At 49.1% G+C, this 27,251-nt stretch overlaps 2 protein-coding genes and 1 long non-coding RNA gene across 11 annotated transcripts in view; 2 read left to right on the top strand and 1 right to left on the bottom strand.

Annotated features, from left to right (window-relative positions):
• PPARD (peroxisome proliferator activated receptor delta) overlaps positions 1-10,840 on the top strand; it is a 65,442-nt gene extending 54,602 nt beyond the window's left edge. For 4 of the 5 annotated variants that reach the window (XM_006202083.4, XM_072945167.1, XM_031688437.2 and 1 more), the window contains 5 exons: positions 4,823-4,977; positions 5,677-5,815; positions 7,014-7,216; positions 7,386-7,836; positions 8,610-10,840. In XM_006202083.4, the coding sequence (XP_006202145.1) occupies positions 4,823-4,977; positions 5,677-5,815; positions 7,014-7,216; positions 7,386-7,836; positions 8,610-8,857 (1,196 nt within the window). In that variant the 3' untranslated portion in view covers positions 8,858-10,840. The remainder of the gene's footprint in view (positions 1-4,822; positions 4,978-5,676; positions 5,816-7,013; positions 7,217-7,385; positions 7,837-8,609) is intronic. The other variant, XM_072945168.1, reaches the window with a different exon arrangement.
• LOC140687715 (uncharacterized) lies at positions 10,725-27,211 on the bottom strand. Its single transcript, XR_012062189.1, has 4 exons — positions 27,146-27,211; positions 25,820-25,920; positions 25,252-25,300; positions 10,725-11,360 (listed from the first exon to the last, which is right to left on the bottom strand). It is a non-coding gene; the product is annotated as an uncharacterized lncRNA (long non-coding RNA).
• LOC107033344 (E3 ubiquitin-protein ligase makorin-3-like) lies at positions 11,354-25,336 on the top strand. 5 transcript variants are annotated; one of them, XM_072945172.1, is made up of 8 exons: positions 11,354-14,076; positions 19,370-19,489; positions 19,671-19,912; positions 21,753-21,856; positions 22,006-22,178; positions 22,293-22,403; positions 24,549-24,693; positions 24,931-25,336. In XM_072945172.1, the coding sequence occupies exons 1-8, from the start codon at positions 14,006-14,008 to the stop codon at positions 25,066-25,068; spliced, it is 1,104 nt and encodes a 367-aa protein (XP_072801273.1). In that variant the 5' UTR covers positions 11,354-14,005; the 3' UTR covers positions 25,069-25,336. The 5 variants fall into 5 exon arrangements, with proteins under 5 accessions (XP_072801273.1, XP_072801272.1, XP_072801271.1 ...); XM_072945171.1 differs by having other exon boundaries at positions 19,671-19,935; positions 21,740-21,856; positions 24,549-24,684; XM_072945170.1 differs by having other exon boundaries at positions 19,671-19,935; positions 21,740-21,856.
• Positions 27,212-27,251: the final 40 nt, after the last annotated feature.

Raw genomic sequence — 27,251 nt, 5'->3', positions numbered from 1 at the left:
GTAATCAAAGATGCTGCAGCTGATATTTCACTCTCTGGGTGGTGCGGCCAGTGTTTATGCTTAGTCCAAATATTCGAATAATGATATCATGTTATCCTCAGCAGTGATGTGTCTATGGTTTATCATAATCAGAAATTATTGATTAGGAATAATGAACATGCACACACACACACACACGGGAAGTTGTAAAGTGCAGTGGGTAAGACCTCAGCCCTAGGGGTTGGATGGTTCTAAGTTAAAATTCTCACTCTGCCACTGAATTTGTTAGCGTTTCTAGAAGAACAAGCAGTGTTGGGGGAGGGGAGGGGAATGTGTGTGTAGAGGGAGGGAGAGAGATTTATTGTAAGGAATTGGCTCACACAGCTGTAAGGGCTGACAACTCGAAATTCTGCAAACAGACCAAGAGATGGGAGACCTGGGGAGGCTGATGAAGTAGCTCGAGTCCAAAGGCAGTCCGGGGGCAGAATTACTTCTTCTTGGGGGAGGCCTTGGCCTTATTTTGAGGCCTTTATTTTAAGGCCTTCAACTGACTGGCTGGGGCCTACTCACGTTACAGAAAGTAATGATTTAGAAGTTAATCACCTCTGAAATACCTTCATGGTAACATGTAGACTGGTGTTTGACCAAAAACTGGGTGCCATGGGTACATGACCTGGCCAAGTTGACAGAAAATGAACCATCAGAGCCACTGTCAGCATGTTACTTAACCTTCTGAGCCTCAGTTTCCCAACTTATAAAATGGGGGGTAAGAAGATGAGCTTGAAGGGTTGTTTTGTTTTGTAGGTCACATGAGATGGATGGTGTAAAGCGTAGAGTGTCTGGCACACAGTAGGCATGCACTAAAGAAGAGGTGTTACTGGTTCAAATACAGGCTTTGCAGGGAAGTCAGGTTTAGGGGCAAGTCCCAGGTCCCACCCGTTAGACAGGTGACTTTGGACAGATTCCTTAACTTCCTCGAGCCCTAGTTTCCTCATCTCTCGGTGATGGCAGTTACTGTCTTCCAAGGTGGTTTGAAATGATACTAACATGATCTGCACTTAGTAGGGGCCTAATAAACTCCTTCTTTCCTCTTCTCCTCCCAGTAGTGGTAGAGATAGGCCTTCAGGAGATGTTTGGGAGGTCCGGCAGGCGGTGAGGTGGGGTGGCTAGGATGGCAGTTCAGAGTAAGCTTCACGGCCCAGATGATGGCCATCAGGTGAGCAGGGGCATCTCCTGAGAGCAGAGAAGGGACTGGGTGAGAGGACTGGGCTGGGCTGGCCTCACATGGCAAGCCCAGGTTCTCTCCCACCCAGCATGCCTGAGGGTCCCAGGCAGGACCTCCCAGTGAGGGGGAGGGCCTCTTGAAAGCCCAGTCTCCTGCTGGAAGGTCATGAAGGGCTGTGACTTTCAGAAGCTGGTTCCTTGAATCGGGAGCATTCTGCCATCATTACCTTTGGGTAGGATGTGATGGTGATTTGAGGATAAACCTTTAAGCCAGGTGGTCAACCAAGAAGAAAAAGAACCTTTATCTTCGGAAAATTCACCCCCAGGTGACAGGAATACCCTAGTACACATGTGCCTCACAACAAAACCTACCCCTGTGGGATGCATTAACATCGCCCACCCCAGCCCTGCCTTTCTTTGCCTATGTGTCAGTCTTTTGTGTTCTCTTATTCCTCTCAAATGGGCAAGGGTGCCCTTGTCTTATTACCCTGCTGCCAGCAGGCCTCCCTGACTGCTCTCAGGTTTGCCTGTTCACCACCTGGGGGCAGGACACCCACTGGGCTCCCACACTGCCCTGGGCTTGTTTCCCCAAGCCCCATTTGCAGCTCTTCCTGCCTGGGGCCCCTCTGGGACACTCACCTTGGGCCTTTTTTTTTTTTTACAATCCAGAGCTGTGGCCACCTTGGTGGTCTGTGGGGCTCGGGCATCATGGCTTCTTCTAGGGTTCTCCGTGGTCCTCACACTCCTGAGCAAGGGCCAGCGGCAGCCAGGAGAAGTAAGAGGAGGATAGGCCTTGTTCCAGAGCTCTCCAGGCCTCATATGCGGAGGACTCCCACCCCTACCTTGGGTGTCTGTGAAGCTGTTGGGGAAGAGAAACAAACAGCCAGAAGAAGGAAGAGGCATGGGCCCTGTGTAAGGGGCACAGCGTGGGAACTGCAGCTTTCCAAGCATAATGAACCTCACCCTAACTTATGCTGTTATTTACACAGTACTTCCAGCTTCCAGGAATTTTTTCTATCAGCTCCTTTACTTCTCACTGTGACTCTCAGCACATGCTCTTGTCATCTCCATTTACAGAAGGGGACACAGGCCCGGGGAGCAGAGCTGGGTTTTCAGCCTAGGACACCAACTTGAACCCGGGCCACATGGCTGGGTTTTCAACCTAGGACACCAACTTGAACCCGGGCCATCGGGCAGTCTATTCTCAGCCCAATACTGTCTGCTTCTGAGCACCTGGAAGCCAGCTTGAGGGTCATTCAGAGCCCTGACCTTTGGGTCCAGAGAGAGGAGCAGTCACCTTGCCTGACGTCACTCCCCGTGATGGCTCCTGGGCAGTCCTGCACCGCGCTGCCTGGCCCATGGCCGGCCTCGCTGCTCACTACCTTGTGTTCTAGTTTTCTCACCTCTTTCTTACCTCAGCTGGTTGAGGGCAGCATCCAGGTTCTGCTCTGCACACATCAGGTGCTCATCAAATGTCTTTTGAATGAAGGGAGAGGGTGTCAGTGCCACATGCAGTGCCAACAGTAGCGAAGTGATCAGACACCTGCCAGGCCTCCAGGACCACGATTGTGGACGAGGAAGGCACCACCAAGAGGTGGGAACAGTCTGAGGTGGCTGATCACTGTGGATAAGACTCGTTGGAGGAGGTGACCACTGAGATCCAAAGGGGACGTGAGTAGAGATGTGCTGAGTCTAGTAGGGGAGGCAGAGGTGCAAACCACAAAAACAACATGCTTACGAGAAGTGCAAGAAAGCTAACATGCACACAGACCACACAGATGGGGGAGGAAGTGCCGGAAACCCTCCCTGCCCAGGTCTCTACAGAGTGTTTTTGCCTTCTCTCTGATTTCTCCTGGCAGCTGGTAATGGGAGTCCTGTGGCTCCTACGATAATGCCTCCAGGAGTGGCGGGTCCTGTGCTTGGCCGTGCAGCCAGGCTGCCCAGGTTGCTTGAGGGCCATGTAGTCCAGAGTCATGGAGTACCTGCTCCACGTCCAGCAGCGGCGCTCTGGTGGCAGAGGTGCCTCATGGCTCTTGTGTTTTGGTGGAGGGTGCCCAACACTGAGTAAACAGAGTCAGGTCATAACAAAGGCTGTTCAGAAGACCAAAGCAGCTTTGCCCCCCAGGCTGCTGGCTCCTCACAGCATGGACCTAAGAGATGGAGGGAGTCCACTCTGCCCTGTCCATGGACTGAGGAGGGTGCAGTTAACACCCCTTGGAATGACTGAAGCTTGGGAGCTAAGGCTCTGGGACAGGACAGGCTGTTTGTTTCAGGAACCAGGGACTCATGACATCCCTGTGCTCCCCAGCCCTGGAGAGTAATAGGCTGGTGGGTCCTCTGCTGTGGTCTGGTGCTTGTGCGCCCCTTGCTGTGGGCGGGGTGGGGTCTTCCTAGAGGCTTTCCTGCTGTCATTCCTCGGACCCTAGGCGGCCCTAGGGGAGCGAGTGGGAGGGTATAGGGGGAATGGAGGATGCTGTGGTCTTGGGGGGGAGTTACTCCTGGGAGAGAATCAAGATCTTGTGCGGGGTGACTGTATTGTAGAGAGGTTGGAAGGCAGGCCTGGAAAACTCTAAGTCTGGGCTCGTTCCTGTGGCTTGGGTCTCCTTAAGGCACTGTCCTGCCCTGAGCCACTGATCTGGTCTGGAGATTTGGCCCCTGCCCCTGAGGAGGTTGCTCAGTCATCATGGAAGAAGGAGGAGAATAGAGGACTGTCAGGCCAGCCTGGCTGTGGCGGGATGGGCGGTGTAGGGGTTCATCAGCGGGAACTGGGCTGGGAGGCCGGAGACTGGGGCTCACAGCACGTCCCCTTTCCCAGGGAAGGGTTCGTTTCTGAGTGTCCAAAGAAGAGATTTAGAAGAAACTCCCAGGCATTCTTACTAAGTCATCTGACAGCACAAATACCTGAAGTCACTGCCATGGCTACCTGCTTTCCTTGCTGGCACTCTCAACACCTGGTTCAGACATCTGCATTTATTTAAGAAAAAAAAAAAACAAAAACTTGAGACTCAGTCTGCTGGCCAGTCAGCATGACTGAGACCTCCGATCTTTCCACTCGAGCAAGAAGTTTCGTGGGAATCGATTCGAGCTTCTTGAGAGATCCTTTACAGCATCTCTGGAGTCCATGCAGAAATCAGTTTCCGGGGGTGGGGAAGGTGAGCTCTGCAGAGGTCTGCACTTCTCCAGTCTCCAAAACACATTTCACACCATCCCCCACAGGCCCACACAGTAGAGCCTCTTAAGCCAGGAGAGCTACTTCCTAAGGAGAACCTGTCTGCTTCTTCCCTCTTGTTTCCCTCCTTCCAAAACATAGCCACCCCCCTCACCACACCTTCTCCCCAACAGTGAGTTCAGCCCTTGAAGTCTCTGACTTACCCCAGATAATAAGCTACATTTCTGAAACATCAGCTGTGTGTCCATTTGGGGGAAACGCTTTGGACACTTGCCCTCCCAGAGAAGCTGTCATTAGCCCCACATTCTGGATGAAGATGCTGATCCTCTGAGCCAAGACTCTGTGATTCAGAAGTTCTTCGCGCCATTGTGCTGCCCTGTGGGCTCTGCTCACCTTCCCTGGCCCACAGGCCCAGCGGAACATGAAGCCACCCTTGTGTTGTGTCTGCAGACCTCTCCCGGAGCTGCTCCCCCCCCTCACTGCTGGACCAGCTGCAGATGGGCTGTGACGAGGCCTCGTGTGGCAGCCTCAACATGGAGTGCCGCGTGTGCGGGGACAAGGCATCAGGCTTCCACTACGGTGTGCACGCATGCGAGGGGTGCAAGGTATGGCCAGGGGAGAGGGTGGCTGCCTGTTCGGGCTGTGATCACATGGTTAGTTGACCTGCCAGAAAGGCTTTCCTTTCTGCTGGGCAGGGCCTTGACCATTCCCACTGTGGAATTCCTGCCGGGGAGGCAGCCAGGCTCTTGAGCCCATTCCAGGCTTAGTGCTGGGCCCTGCTGGAGACAAAGGCTTCCCTCCCCAGCCCTGCCCTGCTGGGCACTGGTGGTCTGACCCAGTCATTCACCTGGGCTCTCTGGGTTCCTGGCACCCACCGGGGACCTGACACAAGAAAACAGGCAGATCAGAATGAGGGTCTTGGGCTGAGCCATCTTCCATAGGTCAGGATTTCCTGTGCCTTGAAGCCTTTTCTCATATTATTCGTTAAACGACTACCTAGAAAAGATGCAGAACCAGATATATTTATAAATAAATCAAGTTAACTACAATACAGTTTTATGTTACCAAAGAAGCACTTACAGTAAATGTGGTATATTATTTTAATTATTTCAAAAGCTTTAGAGTTTACTTTCTTTCTCCCTCTTCCCTCCAAAACCAGTTTCCCCCATTACTTCCAGTTTGCAGGAATTTTACATTTTATGCCTAATCAGGCCCCCTGGCGCAACCCAGTGGGCAGAGCAGGATTCTTAACCTCTCCCCTTTCCTTGTGGCTTTTCTCTTCCTCATCTGTTTGCGCCTGGCAGGGCTTCTTCCGTCGGACGATCCGCATGAAGCTGGAATACGAGAAGTGTGAGCGGATCTGCAAGATCCAGAAGAAGAACCGCAACAAGTGCCAGTACTGCCGCTTCCAGAAATGCCTGGCGCTGGGCATGTCACACAACGGTGAGAGCACGGGTCCCATGCTGCTGAAGCCAGGTTCCAGGGCGCCCGGGAAGGGGGGCCCTCAGCATTGCCCAGCACACAGTAAGCACACGTGTCTCTGTTGACCTTGCTGATCTCACAGCCAACACTGGCTGGCATGGGGTCTGCCTCCCCAGACTGCCGGGACCCGCTGTGCTTCCCCGGCTGGCGGCAGTCATCACCTGTCTGTGCCTGAGACTCACCCTCTCTGGCCCAGAAGGGAACTGGGAGTTGAACCCAACTCCAACAGTGTTGGAAACCCCACTCCCAGAACCTCCAGTCTGTCTTGGATGACCTGACACGGCATGAGAAGCCACTGCCAAGGCCAAGGATCCCCTCAGCCCTTCTTGGTTGTTGAGGAGCCAGTAAGTGATCAGAACCTGCTCTGCCCTGGGCTCTCGGCCTCCTGCAGAGTCTTGTCTTCAGACTTAAAGAGGCAGGTTTTGCATGGTCCACCTGCCCCCTCTTTGCCTCTTTGGGTCAGGCCTCCAGCGGACAGGGAAGAGCCTCTTGTTCAGTTTTCTCCACCCACAGGTACTTGTCTGGCATCTTAGAGGGCGGCAGGTCTGGGGTTTGATCCCATTAGTCTGTATCTGCCAGGGCCCCATCCCTTGGGTGGGGAGAAGGGGTTTCCTAGGAGATCTCAGGGCTGACTGAATTCTTCTCACTTTTTCTCTGAAAGAAGCCAGATTCATATTCTATCCATTACAATTTCTGAGTGCTTACTGTGTGAATACTCTACTCAGTTGTTCTGACAATCTAGTGAGATTTAAGTATTAGCCCCAATTTTCTCACGAAAAGAGAAAATGAGATAGCCTGCCTAAGGTCACATGGCTAGGAAGCTTCTGAGCTGGAACTTACAGCACAGACCTCTGACACCAAAGACAGTCTTTCTGCCCACCACGCTGCACCACCTTCCAGCCAGACTGGCTCAGTCACTCTGTGAGTTACAGTCATGTGTGCCGGGTGCTGTGAACAAGACAGACAGAAGCGCGCTGCCCCTGGAGCTTACGTTCTGGAGGAGTTCCCCGGTATTCCAACTTGCTGGCTTTAGAGCTTCTGAAGGCCCTGTGCTCAAAAACTGTCTTTGTCTTTGGCCTGTGTACCTGTGGAGGAACGAGGAGGTTAGAGATGCTGGCCTCTGCCTAGGCTCCTCCGTGATGGCCCCTTTTCCATGCAGCCATCCGCTTTGGCCGGATGCCAGAGGCTGAGAAGAGGAAGCTGGTGGCAGGGCTGACGGCGAATGAGGGGAGTCAGCACAACCCCCAGGTGGCTGACCTGAAGGCCTTCTCCAAGCACATCTACAATGCCTACCTGAAAAACTTCAACATGACCAAAAAGAAGGCCCGCGGCATCCTCACCGGCAAGGCCAGCCACACAGCGGTGAGTGTCACTGCTCAGCCTGGCAGCATCCTGGGCTCGGGGCCCTGCCTGGCTCCTGGGAGAACCAGGCCTCTTCCTTCCCTGCACTTCGTGGTACAGGCAAGGGGTATGGGTAACACATGGGCGGGGGTCTCCTGAGGCCTGGCCTCTAACGGGGCCTGGTTTTCAGCCCTTTGTGATCCACGACATCGAGACATTGTGGCAGGCGGAGAAGGGCCTGGTATGGAAGCAGCTGGTGAATGGTCTGCCCCCCTACAAGGAGATCAGCGTGCATGTCTTCTACCGCTGCCAGTGTACCACAGTGGAGACCGTGCGTGAGCTCACCGAGTTCGCCAAGAGCATCCCCAGCTTCAGCAACCTCTTCCTCAACGACCAGGTGACCCTCCTGAAGTATGGTGTGCATGAGGCCATCTTCGCCATGCTGGCCTCCATTGTCAATAAGGACGGGCTGCTGGTGGCCAACGGCACTGGCTTTGTCACCCGTGAGTTCCTGCGCAGCCTCCGAAAGCCCTTCAGTGACATCATCGAGCCCAAGTTCGAATTTGCTGTCAAGTTCAATGCCCTGGAACTTGATGACAGTGACCTGGCTCTCTTCATCGCGGCCATCATTCTGTGTGGAGGTAAGTGAGGGTGGGGCAGTGGGCCAGCTCCACACCGTCAGCCCTCCTAGGGGCTGACTCCTGAGGTGGGACCCTCGCTGCAGGGCTCCGAGCCTAAACCAGGCAGCATAGGGAAGTGTCTGTGTGATGGTGGCTGTGGAGCATGTAAGGCAGTAACTGTGAGAACCAACTCCATCTGACGTAGACAGAGAGGAGATAGGAAAAAGACTGAAAGGAAATATACCAGCATGTTTATGGGGGTTATTTCTGGTGGTGGAGAAATCTGTATTTTACCTGCATTTTTCAAATTCCAACACAATAAATATGACATGCTGCTATGGCATGCTGACAGTGGCACAGAGCTTACTTCATGCCAGCCACTGTTCTGGTTCCTTTTCCTAAATTATAACTCTTTAATCCTTGTAACATCTCTGTGTGAGAGGTACTTTCTGTTATCCCCGTTCTACAGATGAGGAAACAGGTCCAGAGAGGCTGAGTGACCTGCCTGTAGCCTCAACGCTAGTCGGTAGCAGAGAAAGAATTTGGATTCAGGCAGGGAGTCTCCTAACCATGATACAATGCTGCCTAGTTGCGGGGAATAAAGGAGGTAGGGGACTAGAACACTCAGAGGGGCAGTCACTGATAGCACAGGGCTTGTGTCTGTCACAGCAAGCAGGCCCACTGCCCCCAAAGTTCAGTCACCAATGCAGGTAGGGTTAGGGGAGCTCCTCTGCCCTTCTGAGATCCCACATATGCCTGCTTCCCCCCACACCTCTGCTCTGTGCCCACCACAGACCGGCCAGGCCTCATGAACGTGTCACAGGTGGAGGCCATCCAGGACACCATCCTGCGTGCCCTCGAGTTCCACCTGCAGGCCAACCACCCCGACGCACAGTACCTCTTCCCCAAGCTGCTGCAGAAGATGGCTGACCTGCGGCAGCTGGTCACCGAGCATGCTCAGATGATGCAGCGGATCAAGAAGACCGAGACAGAAACCTCGCTGCACCCCCTGCTCCAGGAGATCTACAAGGACATGTACTGAGGGGCAGCAGGCCTTGGAGGGCCAAGCATCGGGGCAGGCGCCGCCCATGGGACTTCTCCGTTGACCAGCCCTTGAGCACTCGGCGTGGCGCCCCAGCTGCGGGATCACACTCACGGCTGCCTGGACATACGGCCCCTCGCTCCGTGTATCCCCTGCCTCCCTCTCCCTTCCTTGTCTCCCTCCTCAGCCCTTCTTTCTTCTCTTATTTCTTTGCTCTGTCCCCTGTTTCCTCGCTGTAAGTCTCACTCTTCTTTCCATCTCTGTCCCTCTTTCTCTTCCTGTGAGACAGTTTGTGTTATTTCACCAGCAGCATAGAACAGGACCTCTGCTTTTGCCCCCCGGGCCCCAGAGCAGAAAGGGAAAGGCCTGCCCTCTGCACCCACAGTCACCTTCGAGGGGCAGGGCCTCACTTCTGTCTGCACAGCAAAGGACTCAGCCATCCAAACAAAGAAACACTAAGTTCTCTGGGCCTGGCTTCCTGGGGAAGCCAAGCAGGGCCTGGGCTGACTGCAGTGGGTCACTGGGTCCCTGGGGGAGGACACCGCACCCAGACTGACCCCACCCTCCCGAGGCTGAGGCTGGTACCGATTCAGTGGACCCCCGCTCCCGCAGCATGCTTCAGCCTCACTGATACCCACCACCCTTCCATTCTTTTCACTGGTCTTCCAGGCCACTGTCGCTGATGGCCCCCTGTGCTGGCCGCTGGGGGATGCCCCCCTGCCAGCCTGGATAGAGGTGGGGTTCCCTCCAGGCAGGAATACACCTCCTCCAACGCAATTGAAGAGGAGCAGCGCCCTCAAGGGAGGTGGACTTTGGTAGGGAAGGCAGCAAATGGTAAACTTGATTCTGACCTCAGGCCTTGGGGTGGCTCCCCCGTCAGCACCCCACTCTCCACTCCTCTGCAGCAGCCACCGAGTCCTGCCCATGTTGTGTCAGCACCACAACTCCCACCCCTCTGCCCAGTGCCAGGGCCTGGCCTCAAATGCACTCTTTTCTCTGGCCGGGAGACACTGACACTGGCTCCAGCCCGGCCGAAGCCCTCGCCCCCCACACACTCCCTGGAGCCCCTCCAGCACACACCACGAGCACTGAGATCACTTTACCTGTAGGTCCCACACCCCCCACTCTCCCCTCTGCGAGACAGGTGAGTGCCCAGAGGGGCTACAGGTGGACCGGCAGAGCTGCGCCCTTATTCCCGGGGCTGGGCCAGATCCCTTGGTGGGCAGAGGAGTCCTGCTGACCCAGCCCAGCACCTGTTCACAGTGGAGGCACCTGGGATAAACTTACCCAGCGTGTTATGACATCCATCTGTCCCAGCAGCTCTGCTGCCCTCCCCTTTCCTTGTATTTGGCCCAGCTGGTCACCTGGAACTCTCCCTGCAGCACCTCCAGTGACCAGGGACCTTACTGGGTCCAGTGCCTCTCCTGGGCCCTGTCCCTCCCGTCCCCCTTCTACCCAGGGAAGTGCACTAGCCTCAGAGTTAGAGCTGGATCACAGCTTGGAGCCCCTTCTGAGCAAGAGAGCAGAGAGCCCCGCAGGCTGCTTTCCCAGGGAGGAAGCGGGCCTGGCGGGGTGAGGGGCTGGCTGAGGTCACAGAGAAAGGTGGCAGGAGGCTTGGGGTTAGAACCCAGGCTTTCCGGTTCCTGTCTGGTCTTCCTTCCCAAGGAGCCTTTCCATGCCCCAGGATCCCTCTCTGCTGGCAAGATTCTTCCCTCTCCACTCCCATCCTCGGCTGACCAGGGATTTGGGTTGGGGCACTCCTTCTGGGCCAGCGCTGTGAAGGGAGAGGCACTGAGCGCCCCCCCATCCTCATCCCCCGCCCAGGTCTGGTACTGAGGATGCAGCTCTTCTCAGTATCTAAACAATCTCCAAAATTGAAATGTATATTTTTGCTAGGAGCCCCAGCTTCCTGTGTTTTTAATATAAATAGTGTACACAGACTGATGGAACTTTAAATAAATGGGAATTAAATATTTAAGAGTTGATTTAGGCTAACTCAATTCTTTACAGTGTTTTTCCTGGAGGCTGATCGAACTCCTCTCCCTCTTCTATATCCAGTGCACAGAGCAGGAGACCGGGCTGGGCAAATGAGACTGTGGAGTGCTGGCTGGGGGTGTTGATTCTGGCTTGTGAGAGCTGCCCATCTTTCCTCCTCACCTTCCGCGCTGTTCAGCAGATCTGTGGTGCTGGGAGCATTTGGGGTGGGAGGAGAAAAAGGATACACAGCCCCTGGAAAGGATGTGTGGTACCATGGCACAAACCAGGGATAGGTCTGAGGAGGTCTGGGAGGGTCTCAGAAGGGTCCATGAGGAGGCAGCTTCCCCTGGGTGGGCCTTGGGTGGAATGTGGGACTTGCAAATCCAAAGCCTGTCATTCACTATCAGTTTTTAACCCCACAAGACATCAGGGCTTCCCTCTTCTTAGTTGACAACCCGGTTTCCTCCTTTTCTTCCGTTGGCGCTATCTTCACAGAGACTCGGGACACGTGAATAAAAAATTTAGGCTGAAAGAGAAGAACGCAACTTTAAGAGAATTAGAAGATAACTATGTTTGCAATAATTCTATAACACTTCTGAAACTTGAAAAAGTTTATTAAAGAAAAAGGAAGAAATGAGTCCCACACTGGTAATATCTCTGGGGATCCTGGAAAAAAGCAGATACAAACCTTTCTGGAGGAGAGACAGACAGTACAGAACTCTCACAAAATTACAAATAGGAAGAAACAAGCCAGCATGAAAACAAATAGAACCAGCAGTGAAGTTAGCACCCCAGGACATCAAAAAATAGAGCTGTTGGTTATAGCATAGAAGACAAGTTTTATATTATTAAAAAATAAAAAGAAATGAAAACCATAAGAAAGAAACAGTTTGCTTGTTAAGGGGAAAAAAACAATTTAAAAGAAATTCCTGGAACTTCTAGAACAAAGGAAAAAACTCAATGAATTAAAAAACAGATTAGACATAGCCAAAGAAATCATCTTTTGCAGCTCAAAGAAGATCTGTAGAAATTACCCAGAAAATGGCTTAGGAAAACCAAGATAGAAAACATGGACAGGAAGAATAGCAATACTAACTCATCTGCTGCAGAAGAGAGTGGACGTTGCTATAATCAACTTAAACATTTGGCAAAATCTAATAAAGTTAAAACATGCCCATGGATGTGCTCCTCAGAACCCAGGCATGATTTCCATGCAGGCAGGGCTCACAGCTGAGTTCCTCTCAGGAAGTTGCTCCTAGTGAGGGGAGCTGCCTTGCCCAGGATAAGCACATCCCCTCCTCAGGGGGCCACCTATACCCAACACGTGGGTATGAGGCCAGCCTCCCTGCTCCAATTTGAGACAATGGGAAGAATCATCCCAGCTCCGGAGCTGAGGCCTCTGTCATAACTACATTGCAGTTTAATTTCTCTCTATCTCCAGTCCTGCTTCCTTCAGTTCCTTACAGGTGTTCTAAAGAGCACTCCTCACTGAGTGTCCTGCAAGTAAACCTCCAAATCTATTTCCTGGAAAAGCCAGCCTGACAAAATACCCTAGAGTGAAACCCACCAAATTATACCAAGACTCGTATACAAATTCATTACAGCAATAGCAAAAACTTAAAAACAACAAAAATTTTCATCAACAGGAAAATGGATAAACCTGATATATTTATACAATAAAAAAAAACTAGAAGAAACACATGGGAAAATTTGTATATTATCTTGAAGTAGACAGACCTTTCAAAAATCTAGCAGACACACAAAAATTTCTAAGTTTCAGGTAGTATACACAAAACTACAAGTCTATAAAATAAAATGAAAGTCTTATTATTGTAAAAAAAAAGTTACTATGGGGGTGGGTAGGGAATAGCTCAGTGGTAGAGTGTGCTTAGCATGCACAAGATTCTGGGTTCAATCCCCCATACCGCCGTTAAAAAATGAATTAAACATAATTACCTCCCCCCACCAAAAGAAATGATTTACTGTATACACATTTTAAAAATTTCTTCTGCATTGTGGGGTGGGGGGAACCATAAAGAAATAAATTTAAATCGACTATGTAAAAAAAGTATGACATCAGACAAAGGCTAGTTTCCTCAATATAAAAGGCACCTAAAATCATGGAGTAAAAAGGTCAACAACCCAGTAGAAAAATAGGCAAAGGATATGAACAGGAAAGGAAGTACCTCTGAAATATATGGAATGATGTTTAATCTCATAGTAAAAAATATAAATTAAAACTGAGATACTGTTGTTTTACATAACATTTTAACAAATACAAGTTTCATTCAGTTGTGTTGGCAAGAGTGTGCAGAAACAGGCACTGTCATACTGTTGGTAGGAGTATAATCTGACACAGCCTCAATGGAGGGCAAATTGGCAGTACCTAAAAAATAATTTTACTCCAGCAAAAGTTCAAGAAATAACAAAGATGTCCAAGACTATTGGTTTCCCAACCTAGTGTCTCAATTTTCTGATAGACATAGGAAGCTTTTTAACTTCAGTTTAAAAAATCTTTCCTTTAACTTTTAAAAGAATTCCTTTTCTTTGGTCTTTTTAGCTTTCCCAATTTATCTCCCACATGGGGGCATTGTGGTCTAGTGGAGAGATACTGGGCTTTGGAAGAGTAAGACAGGAATTGAAGGGGAATAGAGCTGGAAGGGCTCTTAGGGCTCCTGGTACCCCTTTCACCTGTACTCAACAGGCCCAGCTCCTTGTTCTCCAATTCTGTAAGCTATGAATCAACCAGCCATTTATCCTGCCCAAGAGAGAGGCTCTGACTGGCCGATTTGCTATCATCCAATCTGGAGCATCCTCATTGGACAGAGCCTCAGGCAGACCCCCTCCTGGCCACCTCTCATGGTGGTCCTTGCTGAGGCCCTTAAAATCCTTAAACCATCCCCCAGTTTCCTCCAGTAATCACCTAGGTATCCCTGAAAGCCTTCATGCCCCACCCCACCCACATCTGCAGGCTGGATTGGGCAGCTCAAGGCCCAGCCTCTCAGCCATCCTGCCTCCAACTCTCCATCCCTCTTGCCTGCAGCCCTGGGACCCTGGGGAGGGGTGGACCTGGCTGCAGAGCCCCTCCTCCCTTTGGCCCTGCCCTGAAAGGGAGGGATAAAGGAGCACTGAAGCAACCCTACCTGATTCTCATTAGGGGCCACAGCTGGGATGGACCTTGCAGGGCCAGATCACAGCGGCGGTAGCGGGGAGAGCAACCCCTACAACCAGCGGCCATGCAGGTAGGAGTCTGGGTTTTAGGAGGACATAAGGAAAGTGGGAGAAAAGTCTTTGGGGTTTGGCCTGGTCAGTGAAAGCTCAGTCTCTAAGAATTTGGGGTGCATCAGGTGGGTGAAGGGGCTTCCTAGCCCCTAGAGAAATCTGGAAGTCTAGAGATTATCTCTCCCCACCTCATAGTCCAGAGGAGGATACTGAGACCAGAAAGGGGATAAGACATACCAAGGCTGCACAGCTGAGTCAGGGCTCAATCAGGGTCTGACTATTCAAGGCAGGGATTCCCTGCCTGCCTTTTTTTTCTTTCACTCAACAAAAGTTTCTTTGCCCAGAAATACCAAACAGCTCCCTGTGGGTGGGATCTGGCCTCTTGGTCACCTTTGTAGCCTCAACGCATAGCCTGGTGCCAGGTGTTCATAAATGTTTGAATGGGAACACTTCAGTTTGAACATTACACCGTTTGAGAGTCATTCCTTTGGGTACACTAGCTCCCTAGGTCTTCCATCAGATAGATGTTCATACCTTAGCACAGATTTGTTTTGCCAACAGCTGGAAGAGATCAGTTCTCCCTGGAGTTTGGGTAAAACAGGGATAATTGTAGATCTTAGGGTCTCAGGGTGAAGTGGTTTTCCCAGGTTGGGAAGAAAGGAGGCCAGGTAGCAAGAAGAAGGCAAAAAACAAAAATGAGGTGGTGGGGTTACTAAAGGAGATTTTTCAATTGTTTCTGGCCCTGCCCAAAGATTAGGAAGGAAGATGGCATCTTCGTCTAAGTTTAGGCCCTTGAGTTTTAAAAATCCTGCTCAGGGGGCTCCTTTGGCAGACTCTGTCTCCCACTTTCCTGTACCCAACCCTGCCTTCCTCAGCCCTGGCTCTCCTCTACACCCCCTGATCTCAGCCAACTGTCCAGTCCTGGTGACCCTGGCTCACTGCTCAAGAGTCCATGCTCCAGCCCCCCAGACACCAAGCTGCTTTTGTTGTCTCCCCAGGCTGGATTACCTATGATCTCTGCTGCTCTGTCTCTACCCCTTGGCCTCATAAGTTGGCTTAAGAAATTCCCCAAATCCAGCTGCCCTTATCCCTGCCAAATCAATCTTGGTTAATTAGAGAAGTATTGGGCCGAGTGAGGACACCTGGGTTACAGGGCTAGCTCGAGTCCCAGACCAGTTACTTGACCCCTTTGAGCCTCCGATTTTGAAAACAAAAAATGTCTCCTGACTTTGAAATCTTGTTTTGAGGATTAAATGAACTAATTTGACAATTCCCTAAACAAAATGTGTTTTATTGATATGCTAAGGGTGTGTGGGTGGAGGGCTGAAACAAACAACAACAAAAACAAGTTTAAGCAATACTAGGTTAAATCAAACAGGTTCCTTTGCAGGACTTATCATAGCCTTTAATATGTTCATGTACAATAAGCAATATACAACATGACTCTAAGAAAATATAGAAGGAAGAGTTTCTCAAATCGATTGATCACAAAGCCCCTAGCCCCTTTGGCTGTGGCTCATCCGATGGGCTAAGAACCCCTGGGACATGCTGGGAGAGCTCTGTCATTGAACCTCGCAGCTTGTGACAGAGCTAGTGTAGTGGCCTCTCTAGGAAGTCCTGGAGGTCAGCCTCGTGGGTAGTCTTTAGGAAAAGCAAAGCTCTGGGGACTGGGGATAGGAGCCCTGCAAACCCTTCCTCTGAAGTTTACTGATTCCTCCCCTAGGATATAAGAGGCTTCTCTTCTCAGGTCACCCACCACTTTCTTGTGACTCATTTCCCTCTCACCCCACCCTCCACCCTCCCTAACTTTGGGTGTCACCTTAACCACTGATCTGGTCCCTACCTCACTCCAGCCTCTTCCTGTCTACTCCCCACTTTATAATTGGGAGCAGAAACATACCAGGCCAGCATCTTCTATAAACCTAAAAGAAATTTGAAAAACCGTGTTTCCTTCCATGCTCCCAAGTTATCTAATGGTTTTCATCATATCATAAATTGTTGCAAAGCTTCCATTTCTAATATATTCTAAGTAGTCCTATTTTAAAATATAGCAATTATATTACTCTTAATTCCAAAAGAGATTTTTAAAAGATGTTTTTAGAGAAGTTACACACTAAATCAAACATTTTTTTCCCATTACTGAATCTTGCTTCTCCAAGACTGATACTTCAGGCAAGATTTCGACAAATGTGTTGAAAGCTCTCGGCCCACAAGAACTTGCCCTCAATCTTCCTGCAGGAGCTTCTCAGTTTTCCAGGCCAGGCAGTGAGAATGATTATAAGCACCATGGGGGTACTGGGCTGGGGCTGGAGTTCTGTGCAGAATCTCAATCCAAGGTATTTCAGGCTGCTTGCTTTGGGTCCTGCCAATGAACTTTCTGTGTGGACAGCTGACCAGCAATAGCAGGTGAGCAGGGTGGATTTGAATAAGTACATTATCCTTTTCATGTATCCAGTGGCATCTAAATACCAGAGAGATTTCACATATAATGTCATCCATATAAAAATATACGTAACTGGTCCTTTCCAGTTTTACATAATTCCTTTTTCTCCTTCAATACCCATTTTACTTTGCCCACAGAATTTTATCCTAATACAATTATTTTTATTCTTAGAAGGCTTTTACTGATCATAATATTTATTATCTATTCCTGCAACAAAAATATTTCTTAAACAGAAATTTAATTTTTGTCTAAATTTAGTTATTAGTAGTACTCAGTTGATCAAAACAATGTAAATATATTATACACTCTCACAGTTAATTACTAAATAACAAAAAATTTTCTTTAGAAAATTTAGATGGGGCCATTGCTTTTTTTTTCCCCTCCAAAAAAGCTCATATATCCATGGATAAGCATTACTTATTGTTAGAATAAGACAGGATTTGATATCAATTTTTTTGTTTTTTTTGGGGGGGGGAGGGGAATTAGGTTTATTTATTTGTTTGTTTTTAGAGGAGGTAGGGATTGAACCCAGGACCTTGTGCAGCCAGGACCTTGCACATGCTAAACATGCACTCTACCACTTAAGCTGTACCCTCTCCCCCTTCTATTTTTACTATTTATGAAAGGAAGTACTGAGAAATCTTCACATAAATAAGCAAATGGAAATGGAAGGTGATTTGTTACAGGAGGGTCACTCAATTCTTTAAATTTCTTCTGAGTTAAATGAAAAAATGACAGTGATCTGAATTAAAATTAAAAATTACTGTTTAGGGGGAAGGGTATATATAACTCAGTGGTATAGAGTGCATGCCTAGCATGCACGAGGTCTTGGGTTCAAGCCCCAGTATATCCATTAAGTAAACAGATGAATAAACCTAATTACCTTCTCCCTGAAAAAAAAAGATTAAATAAATAAATAATTTTTAAAAATTACTGTTTAGTGATCTTACATTACCCTCCTGACCCTCACATGTGCTTCTATAAAAATAACAACAATAACAGCAGCCACAATTATTATTATAAGTGCTATGCTATGTAGTAGTATAATAATAATCATTGGACTAATGCGTATTACTACTGGCACCTCCTCAAAGGCTTTCCCTGACCACTCTGTCTAAAGCAGATTTCCATCCTGCCAGCCTTTTATTTCTGCCTGAGCTCTTCCCACCATCTGTTTGTCTTGGTTATCCATGTCCTTGTTGCAGGGCCTGGGCTGAGAGAGGCAAGTAAGGTATGTTGTGCAGGGTTGAATCTTGTCTTTATTTAAAAATTTGATATTTTGTTCATCATGGATTGTTTTTGCATAAATTTTGATCTTTTAAAAAAACACACACTAAAATATTACTTCTTATTACTGAGTTTTTTTGGCATTCCCCTGAATTTTTGTGTCCAAGGTGACAGCCTCCCATGCCTCCCCCCATTCCTGGCCCTGATTTGTTGGTTCTCTGCTTCATCACTTCAGGGAGCTCCACAGGCAACTTCCATGTCCAGGGGCTCCACGTGTTCTTACAAATGAAGGACCATGTGACTGACGGTCTGGCACCTTCACCAACAAGACTCGGAGTCTCTTAGACATTCTCTGGGGGGGGAGGTGGGGACCACTCTATGGCAGAGCCCTGGTGTAGGCTGGCAGTCTTTGTTCTCTTGGGACTAGAGTCCGGCCTCTGTCCCAGCCACTTCACACGTGGGCTTATTCCCCCTCTGAGCAAGGAAGCACATGACAAGAGCACGGGTCCCCAGAGCCCTCGCTCAGGCCTGGACACCTAGTAGATTCTCAGCAAACATCTTCCCAACTCAGGCTCCTCCCACCCTCCCACCTCCCACCCTGGCCCTCAAATGTCCCTCTATAGTAGTGGTGATGACAATGATGATGTCAGCAGAGTATTAAGAACAATTAAATATTTATTGAGGGCTTGCTACGTGCCAGGTACAGTCATTCCTGAGTATCTGCGGGTTCTGTACCCCAGATGGAAAATATTTGGGAGAAAAATTCCACAAAGTTCCAAAAAGCAAAACATAGCATTTACATTGTATGAGGTATTATAAGTCATCTAGAGATGATTTCAAGTATACAGGAGGATGTACGTATGTTATCTGCAAATAATGCCACTTTATATAGGGGACTTGAGCATCTGTGGATTTTGGTGTCCACAGGGGTTCTGGAGCAAATTCCCCAAGGATACCAAGGGATGACTGTACTTCTACATATACTGTCTCATTTAAGTTTTACATCATCCCGTGAAGTAGGTACTAATATTATTCCCATCTTACACATGAAGAAACTGTGGCATGGAAAAATTGTCCAAGATCATACAACCAAGAAATAGTGGTACCTGGCAGAACTAGCTATATCATTTGTGAGACCTGGCACAAAATGAAAATCAGGGCTCCTTGCTCAAAAATTTAATTATTTTAAGATGGCAACAGCAGAGCTTTAAAGCAAGTGTGGGGCTCCTGTGTGACAACACGGGCCTGTGCCCAAGGAGCCAACCCTGGTACCAGAATCTGAACTCAGAATTCTGACTCCAGAACCCACAAGCCTCTGTGTTTGGAGAAAGTCCTAGGAATCCCTGTAATTTACTGAGAACCTGCTTTGTGCATTGTGAGAAATCTTCAAAAGCCCTCACAACATCCCTGAGGTAACAGTGAGGTATTGTCACCCTGATTTTTAAGAGTGAGGAAACCAAGCTTTGGGAAGCTGAGTTACCCACCAGGGTAACTGAGTTACCCCAGGGTTACCCAGGGGGGCCAGGCTTTGAACACAGGACCATCTCTGGAGCCTATGTTCTTGTACCACATGGCCTCTTTCTATAAGGATCACCAAGGCAGGAACTAAAATGGGGCTCGGCGTGACTCAGACAATCTCTTAGGAACTTTGACCCAGAAGCCTGTCACTGGGGCTCGAGCTGCTGCTTTGCTCAAGACCAGAAGGCGTCCCAAGTCTGCAGATACTTCCAGCGAGGCTTCTGCTTCCACGGAGGTCGGTGCAGGTAAGCCCCTCTTCTCCTGGAATGGGGGGCAGGCTGGGGGACTTGGGAGGAATCATCTCTGATGGGCCATGCATCCTCCCAGAGCCTCCTCTGCCCACTCAGCTCCAAGGTCTAGGCTGAGCTAGCTCTGAGCCCAGGAGGGGCCAGCCTTGTCTCCTTACCCTTTCCTTCCTCCCTACAGCTACCAGCACCCACAGCCTCCCCGGCACCTTGAGTGGGGCCGCCGCCACTCAGAGCCACAGATCACCCTGCCAGGATCCCAGCTGGGGCTGACCCGCAGGGGGTCCGAGCCCACCTACCTGCCCTCTGTGGCTGTGGGTTGGGGCTGGGCCAGGGGATACCGGGGCATGGAGCCTGGCCTGGAGGAGTTCAACAAAGCTGAGGAGGTTGGTGGCAGTTCCTGGAAGTCCCTGTTGCCATCATGTGAGTCATCAGGGGCACTGCAGGTGGGCACTAGTGGGATCTGAGACCAGGGTTCCTGCTCTGTCTCTGAGCAAGTTTCTATTTCTTTCCACCCCTCTCCCTCCTCAAGATTCCCAGGCAGAGGGGAAGTTTCCTCCGACTCTGTTGCTTTCTCTGTTCTAGAAACAGAGTACCTGCCCTAGAAGCAGAATACCATGGTGCCTGTGGAGTCAAACCACTTAGTTTCAAATGCTGGCTCCATCACTTAGGGGCTGTGTGATCTTGAACAAATCACTTAACCTCTCTGGGCCTCAATTGCCTCATCTACAAAAGGCCACTGATAATAGTACCTACCTCACAGGGTTGTGTGAGGTTGCGATGAGTTCATAGCTGTGATGTGCTTAGCACAGTACTTAGCACAGAGCAAACACTAAATGTTAGTGGTTTTTTTTTTTAGTTATTGCTCTTATTCAGTGCTGCCTAACAGAAGTATGTCATGTATGTAATTTTTTGTAACAGCTATATTGAGATATAATTCACAAACTAAAAAATTCGCCAATTTAAAGCGTACAATTCAATGTAATATAGTGTATTCAGAGTTGTACAAACATTACCACTATTTAATTTTAGAAGCTTTTCACTACACTGAAAAGAAACCCATTAGCAGCACCCTCTACCCCTCCCAGCCACTGGCAACCACTAAGCTACTTTCTGTCTCCATGGATTTGCCCATTCTGGACATTTCATATAACTGAAATCATACAACATATGGTCTTTTTGTGAGTGGCTTCTTTTACTTAGTATAATATTATCTAGGTTTATCCATGTTGTAGCATATATAAGTACTTCATTCCCTTTTATGGCCAAATAATATCCCATTGTACGGATATATACCACATTTTGTTTCATTCATTCGGCAGTTGATGGACATTTGGGTTGTTTTTACTTTTGGGCTTCTATGAATAAGGTCACTATGAGCATTTATGTACAAGTTATTGTACAGATGTGTATTTTCATTTCTCTCCTTTTTTAAACTGGCTAATTGGCTTTTTAAAACTTTTTTTTGGGGGGGGGAGATAATTAGGTTTATTTATTTTACTTTTTAGAGGCAGTACTAGGGATTGAACCCAGGACCTCTGCATGCTAAGCATGTACTCTAACCACTTGAGCTATACCCTCCTGCCTTCATTTCCCTTGAATATATACCCAGGAGTGGAGTTGCTGGATCATATGTTAACCCTATGTTTAATATTTTAAGGAACCACCAAACTGTTTTCCAATGTGGCTGCACCATTTTACAATTCACATATGTAATCAAAAATGTTCTTATAGTCACATTAAAAAAAAAAAGTGAGGGGAGGTTTTAGCTCAGCGGTACAGTGTGTGCTTAGCATGCATGAAGTCCTGGGTTCAATCCCCAGTACTTTCATTTAAAAAAAAAATCATAAAAGTAAAAAGCAACAGGTGAAATAAATTTTAATACATTTAATTGAACTCAATATATCAAAGATTACATATCTAATATCATTTCAATATGTAATCAATATAAAAAGCTATTAAGGAGACATTTTTAGAGGCTTTTTGGTACTAAGCTTCAAAATCTCATGTATATTTTACACTTACAACATATCTCAGTTCAGACTAGCTCCACTTCAGGTGCCCAATAGCCACATATGGCAGGTGGCTGTCCTATTGAACAGCACAGTTCTAAATAGTTGTGTTTGAGGCTTATAATTCTGATTAGGCCTTGAGCTACTGGGGGCAGAACTTTATGCGCGAGCAGAGCCTTGCAGACAGCAGATGCTCAGTAGATGCCACATGAATGAGTAAATGAATGAATGGACCTAGTTTTTTCCAACAGCTGCTGATGGTGGCCACAGCTACTCTCAGAAGCCTCAGCCTAAGTCAGACCCTATCCGGGAGCTTCTGGCCCTACTTCAGAGCCTAGACCTTGAGGTGCAGCAGGTAGTTGAGGGGAAGGGGCAGAGGATGCCATGGTGGACCTCTGGGATGCCCAGACATGCTGGAGGAGGGTCCCTGGAGCTGTATTTGGGTGGCCATGAGTGTGTGTGTATTTGAGGGGGTATGTGCTCTAACCCTGCCCGTGGCTGCAGAGGGAGCATGACAGTCGGGACATCATGTGTGGCATCTGCATGGACAAGGTGTGGGACAAGCCAGAAGCACAGCGGATCTTCGGCATCCTGCCCAACTGTAGCCATGCCCACTGCCTGGGCTGCCTGCGCACCTGGCGGAAGAGCCGACAGGACTTCCCACTGGATGTCATCAAGTCAGTGTCATGCAGGGGCCAGTAGGGAGGGAAAGGTCCCAAAGAGATTTGGGCTTGGAGGCCAGCTGGTGGGCTTGAGCCTCCTCTTCTCTCACCTCCCACCACACCTCGCAGGGCCTGTCCCCAGTGCCGTGTCCATTCCAGCTACATCATCCCCTGCAAATTCTGGGTGAGCAAGGGGCCTAAGAAGGAGCAACTCATTAGGAACTTCAAGGCTCGGACCAGGTAACCTGGCAGGGGGCACATGACTCAGGTTAGGAAAGAGGGGAGGAGAGTCCCTAATCCATTCTGACTAAGCCACAGTTCCCAACCTGGGATCCCCCAAATCCTGGACATTCGGAGTGATGGAGATGGCAGGCGAGGGTGTGAGCTATTTCCACTATTTCAGAAATCCCAGTAAATAATAGTGGCTGAGACAGCAGCAGAAGAGCAAGGCCAAGTTTCCCTTCTAGCCTGGCTCAGGATCGATGCAGGGCAACTCTGGTTCTCTTAGCACAATGGGAAGCTTTGCTTGGCTTTTGTTTCTGACTTGTGCTTTTAAAGCAGGGAAGTAAATTGTTATGAATACACGTTGTTTGCTTAGATGATCTTTGAAAACATAGAGTCTCTGAGAAGGAGACTGAAAGGCAGCCCTCAGAGACAGGGGAAAGTTGGGTAGGTTTTAATCTCTTGGCGGGAGGGTAGACTTTATTCAAAATCTGGAATTAGCTACAATTCCTCCTCCTCCCCCTCTTCCCCCTCCTCCTCCTCCTTCTTTTTTTTCAAATAGAGGTATTAGGGATTGAACCCAGGACCTCATGCATGCTAAGCATGTGCTCTACCACTGAGCTATACAACCCCACCCCCACCCCCAATTCCAGGTTCTTAATTCTACCTTTCCAAAGGGTTTATTATATTTGACATATACAAAGTATAGTTGGATAAAAGGTGGGATAAAGAAGATTGGTCTCTTCCTGTGAGACATTCAGCCTTGTTGGGAAGACACCTGGATTGTGCCTGTGACTGTAATAGCTGCATTAATAAAGTTACTGAGAACAAAACGTGGGCGAGTTTCACAGAGCAGGGAGAGCTGGGTGTTGGAGGAGGAGTAGGGGCTCCTCAGGAGGAGAAAACTGAGAGCACCCCAGGTAGAGAGGTTGAAGTGGGGAAATCCTGCAGCTGGGGTATGGTGGGGAGCCTTCCGAAGATGTCTGGGCCAGAGGGGAGTACCCAGGCCCGGGTGTGATAGGAGACAATGACATGGAGCGTTCATCCTGGATGACAGACTGCGTGTCATAAACGCCATGATGTAGGGTCTCTTACTGCCCCCACCTGCAAAAGGAGATGTGGTCTGTGGGACTTCAGGGCAGAAGTGGGGTTTGAACCCAGGCATTCTGACTCCTAGCATGTACTAGAAGGAATGGTGGGGAGGATATTGACTTGAGAGGAAGTAGGGCCAGACTGGGTAGCCAACTGACCATGAGGCTGAAAGGAAAGTTTAAGATGACTAATGTCTGCAGCATAGGTGGACACAGGTCTGGTAGTGTCACATGAGGGTGGGTGAGGGAGGCTGACGGGAATTTGGACAGTGTGGGGTTTTTGAAGGCTATCTGGATGGAGGGGTTCCTAATGCTAGTTTTGGTCAAATGGTAGGAGGAGGAAGAGGAAGAGATAGCCATTTAGAGGAATTCCTAGGCTCCCAGCTTGGTGGTCAGTGGGGTCCTGCATTCATGCTGGGATGGCAGGAAGTGGGAAAGACTCAGCTGTTTTGGAGTCAAGCAGAGAACTGACGCAGAAAAAGGCTATAAATACGCGCTTTGTCTTTTTTTCTCTCTTGCCCATCTTTCTGTGCAGGCAAAAACTGGTCCTACTTAAGCAGATCACAAATTGCCCACAAACCTCTCCTGTAATCTAACCTTTCACAGAGTGAAATTTGAAATTTCAGAAATGGGAAACTTCTCAATGAATTTCATTAGCTTGCAATTACCTAATCACAAGACCATCCCTCAGAACAGCACATTGTTCTTACTTGGTTACAGAGACACATTGCAGGGTGATCTGCTATTCCCCCCTCCTTTGGCGGTATCATTGAAACTTAGTTCAGAAAGGGAAAGGAGATTCCTAGGGTCACTACTGTCCCAAACAGAGCCTGTGTAGGAGTTATAAGAAAGGCAGGCACCCCTTAAGACACTTTACTGCCATCTGCTGGGAAATAGTTGTAATAGGTGTAACGTCTACACTTGTCTCTGATGCTAGTGGTGCCGGCACAGATGTGGTGCCTTTGTGCTGTGTACAACCTACCCAACCTTACATATCAGCCTTGAGGGTCCCTTGTTTTGGGGGCAACTGGGCTTGAAGGTGATGGTCTTCTCTCCTTTTGCCCTCTCATAGCCAGATTCGATGCCGGTTCTTCATACGGGGGAATGGCCGCTGCCCCTTTCAGGCTGACTGCATTTACCTGCACCAGCTCCCAGATAAGGCCCTGACCTCTGATCCTCCCTGGACCAAGAGTATGCAGCTGGCCTCTGTGAGTGAGGTAGTATCAGCAGGGATATGGGGTGGGGGAAGCTGCTGGTCATGGTTTATAATATGTCTCTGATAAATGTAAAACCTGTGTATGATGGCCATGACATTAATGGTGCCTCCTTAGATGTGGGACTTTTATGCTATGTACAACCCACACAAACTCCTGTGTCAGCCTTGATTCCCTTGTACTTGGCACAACTGGAATTGAAGCTGGTGGGTTTTCACTGATTTCTTTCTTTACTCCCAGGTGGTGGGCACAACAGCATACCTAGGGGGCACGGAACCAGAGGAGGAAGTGTTCTTCATGGACTGTGCCCTGGCCATGGCCTTCTGGGGTTCAGAACTCCCACTGGACCCCAACAGTTCTTACCACTGCCTCCTGTAACCAGGATCAACATGTGGGGGATGGGGCTGAGGGGCAGGGGTTGCTAGGTGGTAGGTCTTTTCCCTTTTTGGGCTTGGTGGGGGGTGAAAATAGCAAGCCCTCCACCCCCATGAACCACAGCAGTGACACAGTTGGGGAACATGGGGATGAGGGAGGGCTCTTGGAAAGAGGAAGGGTTCTCACCTTCTTGCCGGGGACTTGGTTTTTAACTTTGCTCTTTTGTAGACAAATTCTGAAAGAAAACCAATAAAATGCGCCTAAGCCATCACTGCTGGTGTCTGAAGAGTGTCTGCTCATAGCCCAGGTGCCCTCCCACCCCAGTCGAGTGTTGCTTCTGCAGTCTGTTGCAATATCATTCATCATTTAACCTCTGGAAAACTTCACATTATGCTTCTAAGAGAATGAGAGCAGAAAGGGCAAAGAACATTTTAGGTATTGTATAAATAGTAAAAATGTCATGAATTCCATGCAAAGGTCTCCAGGATTCCCCCAGGGTTCTTGAACCACGCTTAGAACTTTCCTCCCTACTCTCCTTCTCCTTTGCTAGAATGTAAACCTTGATGGGCATGAGCCAGAGACACCACTGAGTAAAACTGAGGGGGGCAGGGCATTGAAAGCTGTTTAGCATTCTTGGCCCTGCCTACTACTTCTCAGGGCCTCCCCCCACCTCTCCCCGGGCCCTAACAGCATTTGAAGACCAGCATTTGGTCATTTGAAGACCAAAAACATCTATGAGGTTAGAACTGCTCACCTGAGATAGAGGTGCTTGGAAGAAACTTCTTTCCTACCATTTTGGCCTTTGCAAAGCAGGCATTATCGAAGAAATAATGCTTAGTCTTTTTCAACAGCTCCCTTGAAATCATTTTGGAAAAAAATTAAAATTTGGGTGCTAATGGAAATCAGATGCAGCTCAAAATATGCCTATGGCGGTGGGGAGGGTATAGCTCAAATGGTACAGCACATGCTTAGCATACACAAGGTCCGGGGTTCAATCCCCAGTACCTCCTTTGAATAAATAAGTAAACCTAATTACTACCCCCCCAATATATATCTGTGGTTTCCCAGACTATTCAGAATGAAAGACAGATTCCACTCTCTGACCTCAAGGTGGTATAAGACCTGGTTTGTTTCTCTCTCTGATCTTATCTCCTCTTACTTCCTAGCAACTGCACTCCACTCCAACCATGCTTCTGCCCCAGAGCCTTTGCATTTGCCGTTCCCTCACCTTATCTCCTTCAGGTTTTGCCTGACTACCTACATAAAACTACCTCACTCGATCTCCCTTCCCTAGTCTATTCTTCTTGAAAGCACTTACAACAAACAAGCATCCTGTTGTTTACTTATTTAGTTGTCTGTCTCTGCTTGAGTGTCAGCAACAATGAGCGCAAGGGTCTCTATTGTGTTCCCTGTATACCGAGCCATAAGGTGCTCAGTGCAGATTTACTCAGTGGATGCGTATGTGGCAGCAGAAGCTGGGAGGATGAGAAATACAAGCTGGCACGCAAAATAGGGTTTATGGGATGCTGTGGGGCTCTTCTCCCCTCTCCCTGTCCTATTCCTGTCCTCTGCAGTGACCCCCTCCCTTCCCTGGAAGACTGCTTCCTCCACTTCCTTAACTGAAACCCTGGAGGTGGAGGCACTCTTGGCCCCTTATGAACAACCAGAGCAAGGCCGCTCCTAGGTCTTTGGGAGGAAGTTCACAGTAAGGCCTTTGGCCATATAGATGGCGTTAGGTTTTGCTGAGACTCCATTCTCAGGTACACTGGTTCAACAAATATTTCTGCATGATGGCGGTTGATGGCCTGTGGAAGAGGTGATGCTACGGTGAGGTGGTAAATTATGATCAAATCCCATGGCAAAGCCCATGATCTACAAGCAACATAGACATCAGCTAAAATTAAACGATCCTGAAGTACAATAGGATCCCTGACATCCATTCTGCCCTCTGCCGCCCGGCCCACCCTCTTGAGCGGTGGAGGAAGGAAGGCGGTTAGGGTCAGCAGCGGAGCAGCCAAAGACCCGCCCCTCCACCAAGCCCCACCCTCCAGCAATCTCTTGCATGACCCCGCCCACCAACCTATTTGTGGACCCGCCCCCGCTCAGCCTTCGCCTTGCTACTCCCTTCTGCTCCTCTCTGGCCAGGAGCGTTCCGGGCCCCGCCCCTTCCGGCCTGCCCTCGTGCC

Source organism: Vicugna pacos, chromosome 20 (genome assembly GCF_048564905.1).
Source record: "Vicugna pacos chromosome 20, VicPac4, whole genome shotgun sequence".
Taxonomy (NCBI): domain Eukaryota; kingdom Metazoa; phylum Chordata; class Mammalia; order Artiodactyla; family Camelidae; genus Vicugna; species Vicugna pacos.
The sequence above is the reverse complement of the archived record's forward strand: the minus strand, read 5'-3'. Positions and strand labels throughout refer to the sequence as shown.

Excerpts from the sequence above, each read along its gene's own strand:
- LOC107033344 (XM_072945170.1), top strand. The coding sequence starts at position 14,006 with ATGGACCTTGCAGGGCCAGATCACAGCGGCGGTAGCGGGGAGAGCAAC. Across the intron at positions 19,490-19,670 it reads TTCCACGGAGGTCGGTGCAG|CTACCAGCACCCACAGCCTC; the intron begins GTAAGCCCCTCT and ends TCCTCCCTACAG. Across the intron at positions 24,694-24,930 it reads AGCTGGCCTCTGTGAGTGAG|GTGGTGGGCACAACAGCATA; the intron begins GTAGTATCAGCA and ends CTTTACTCCCAG.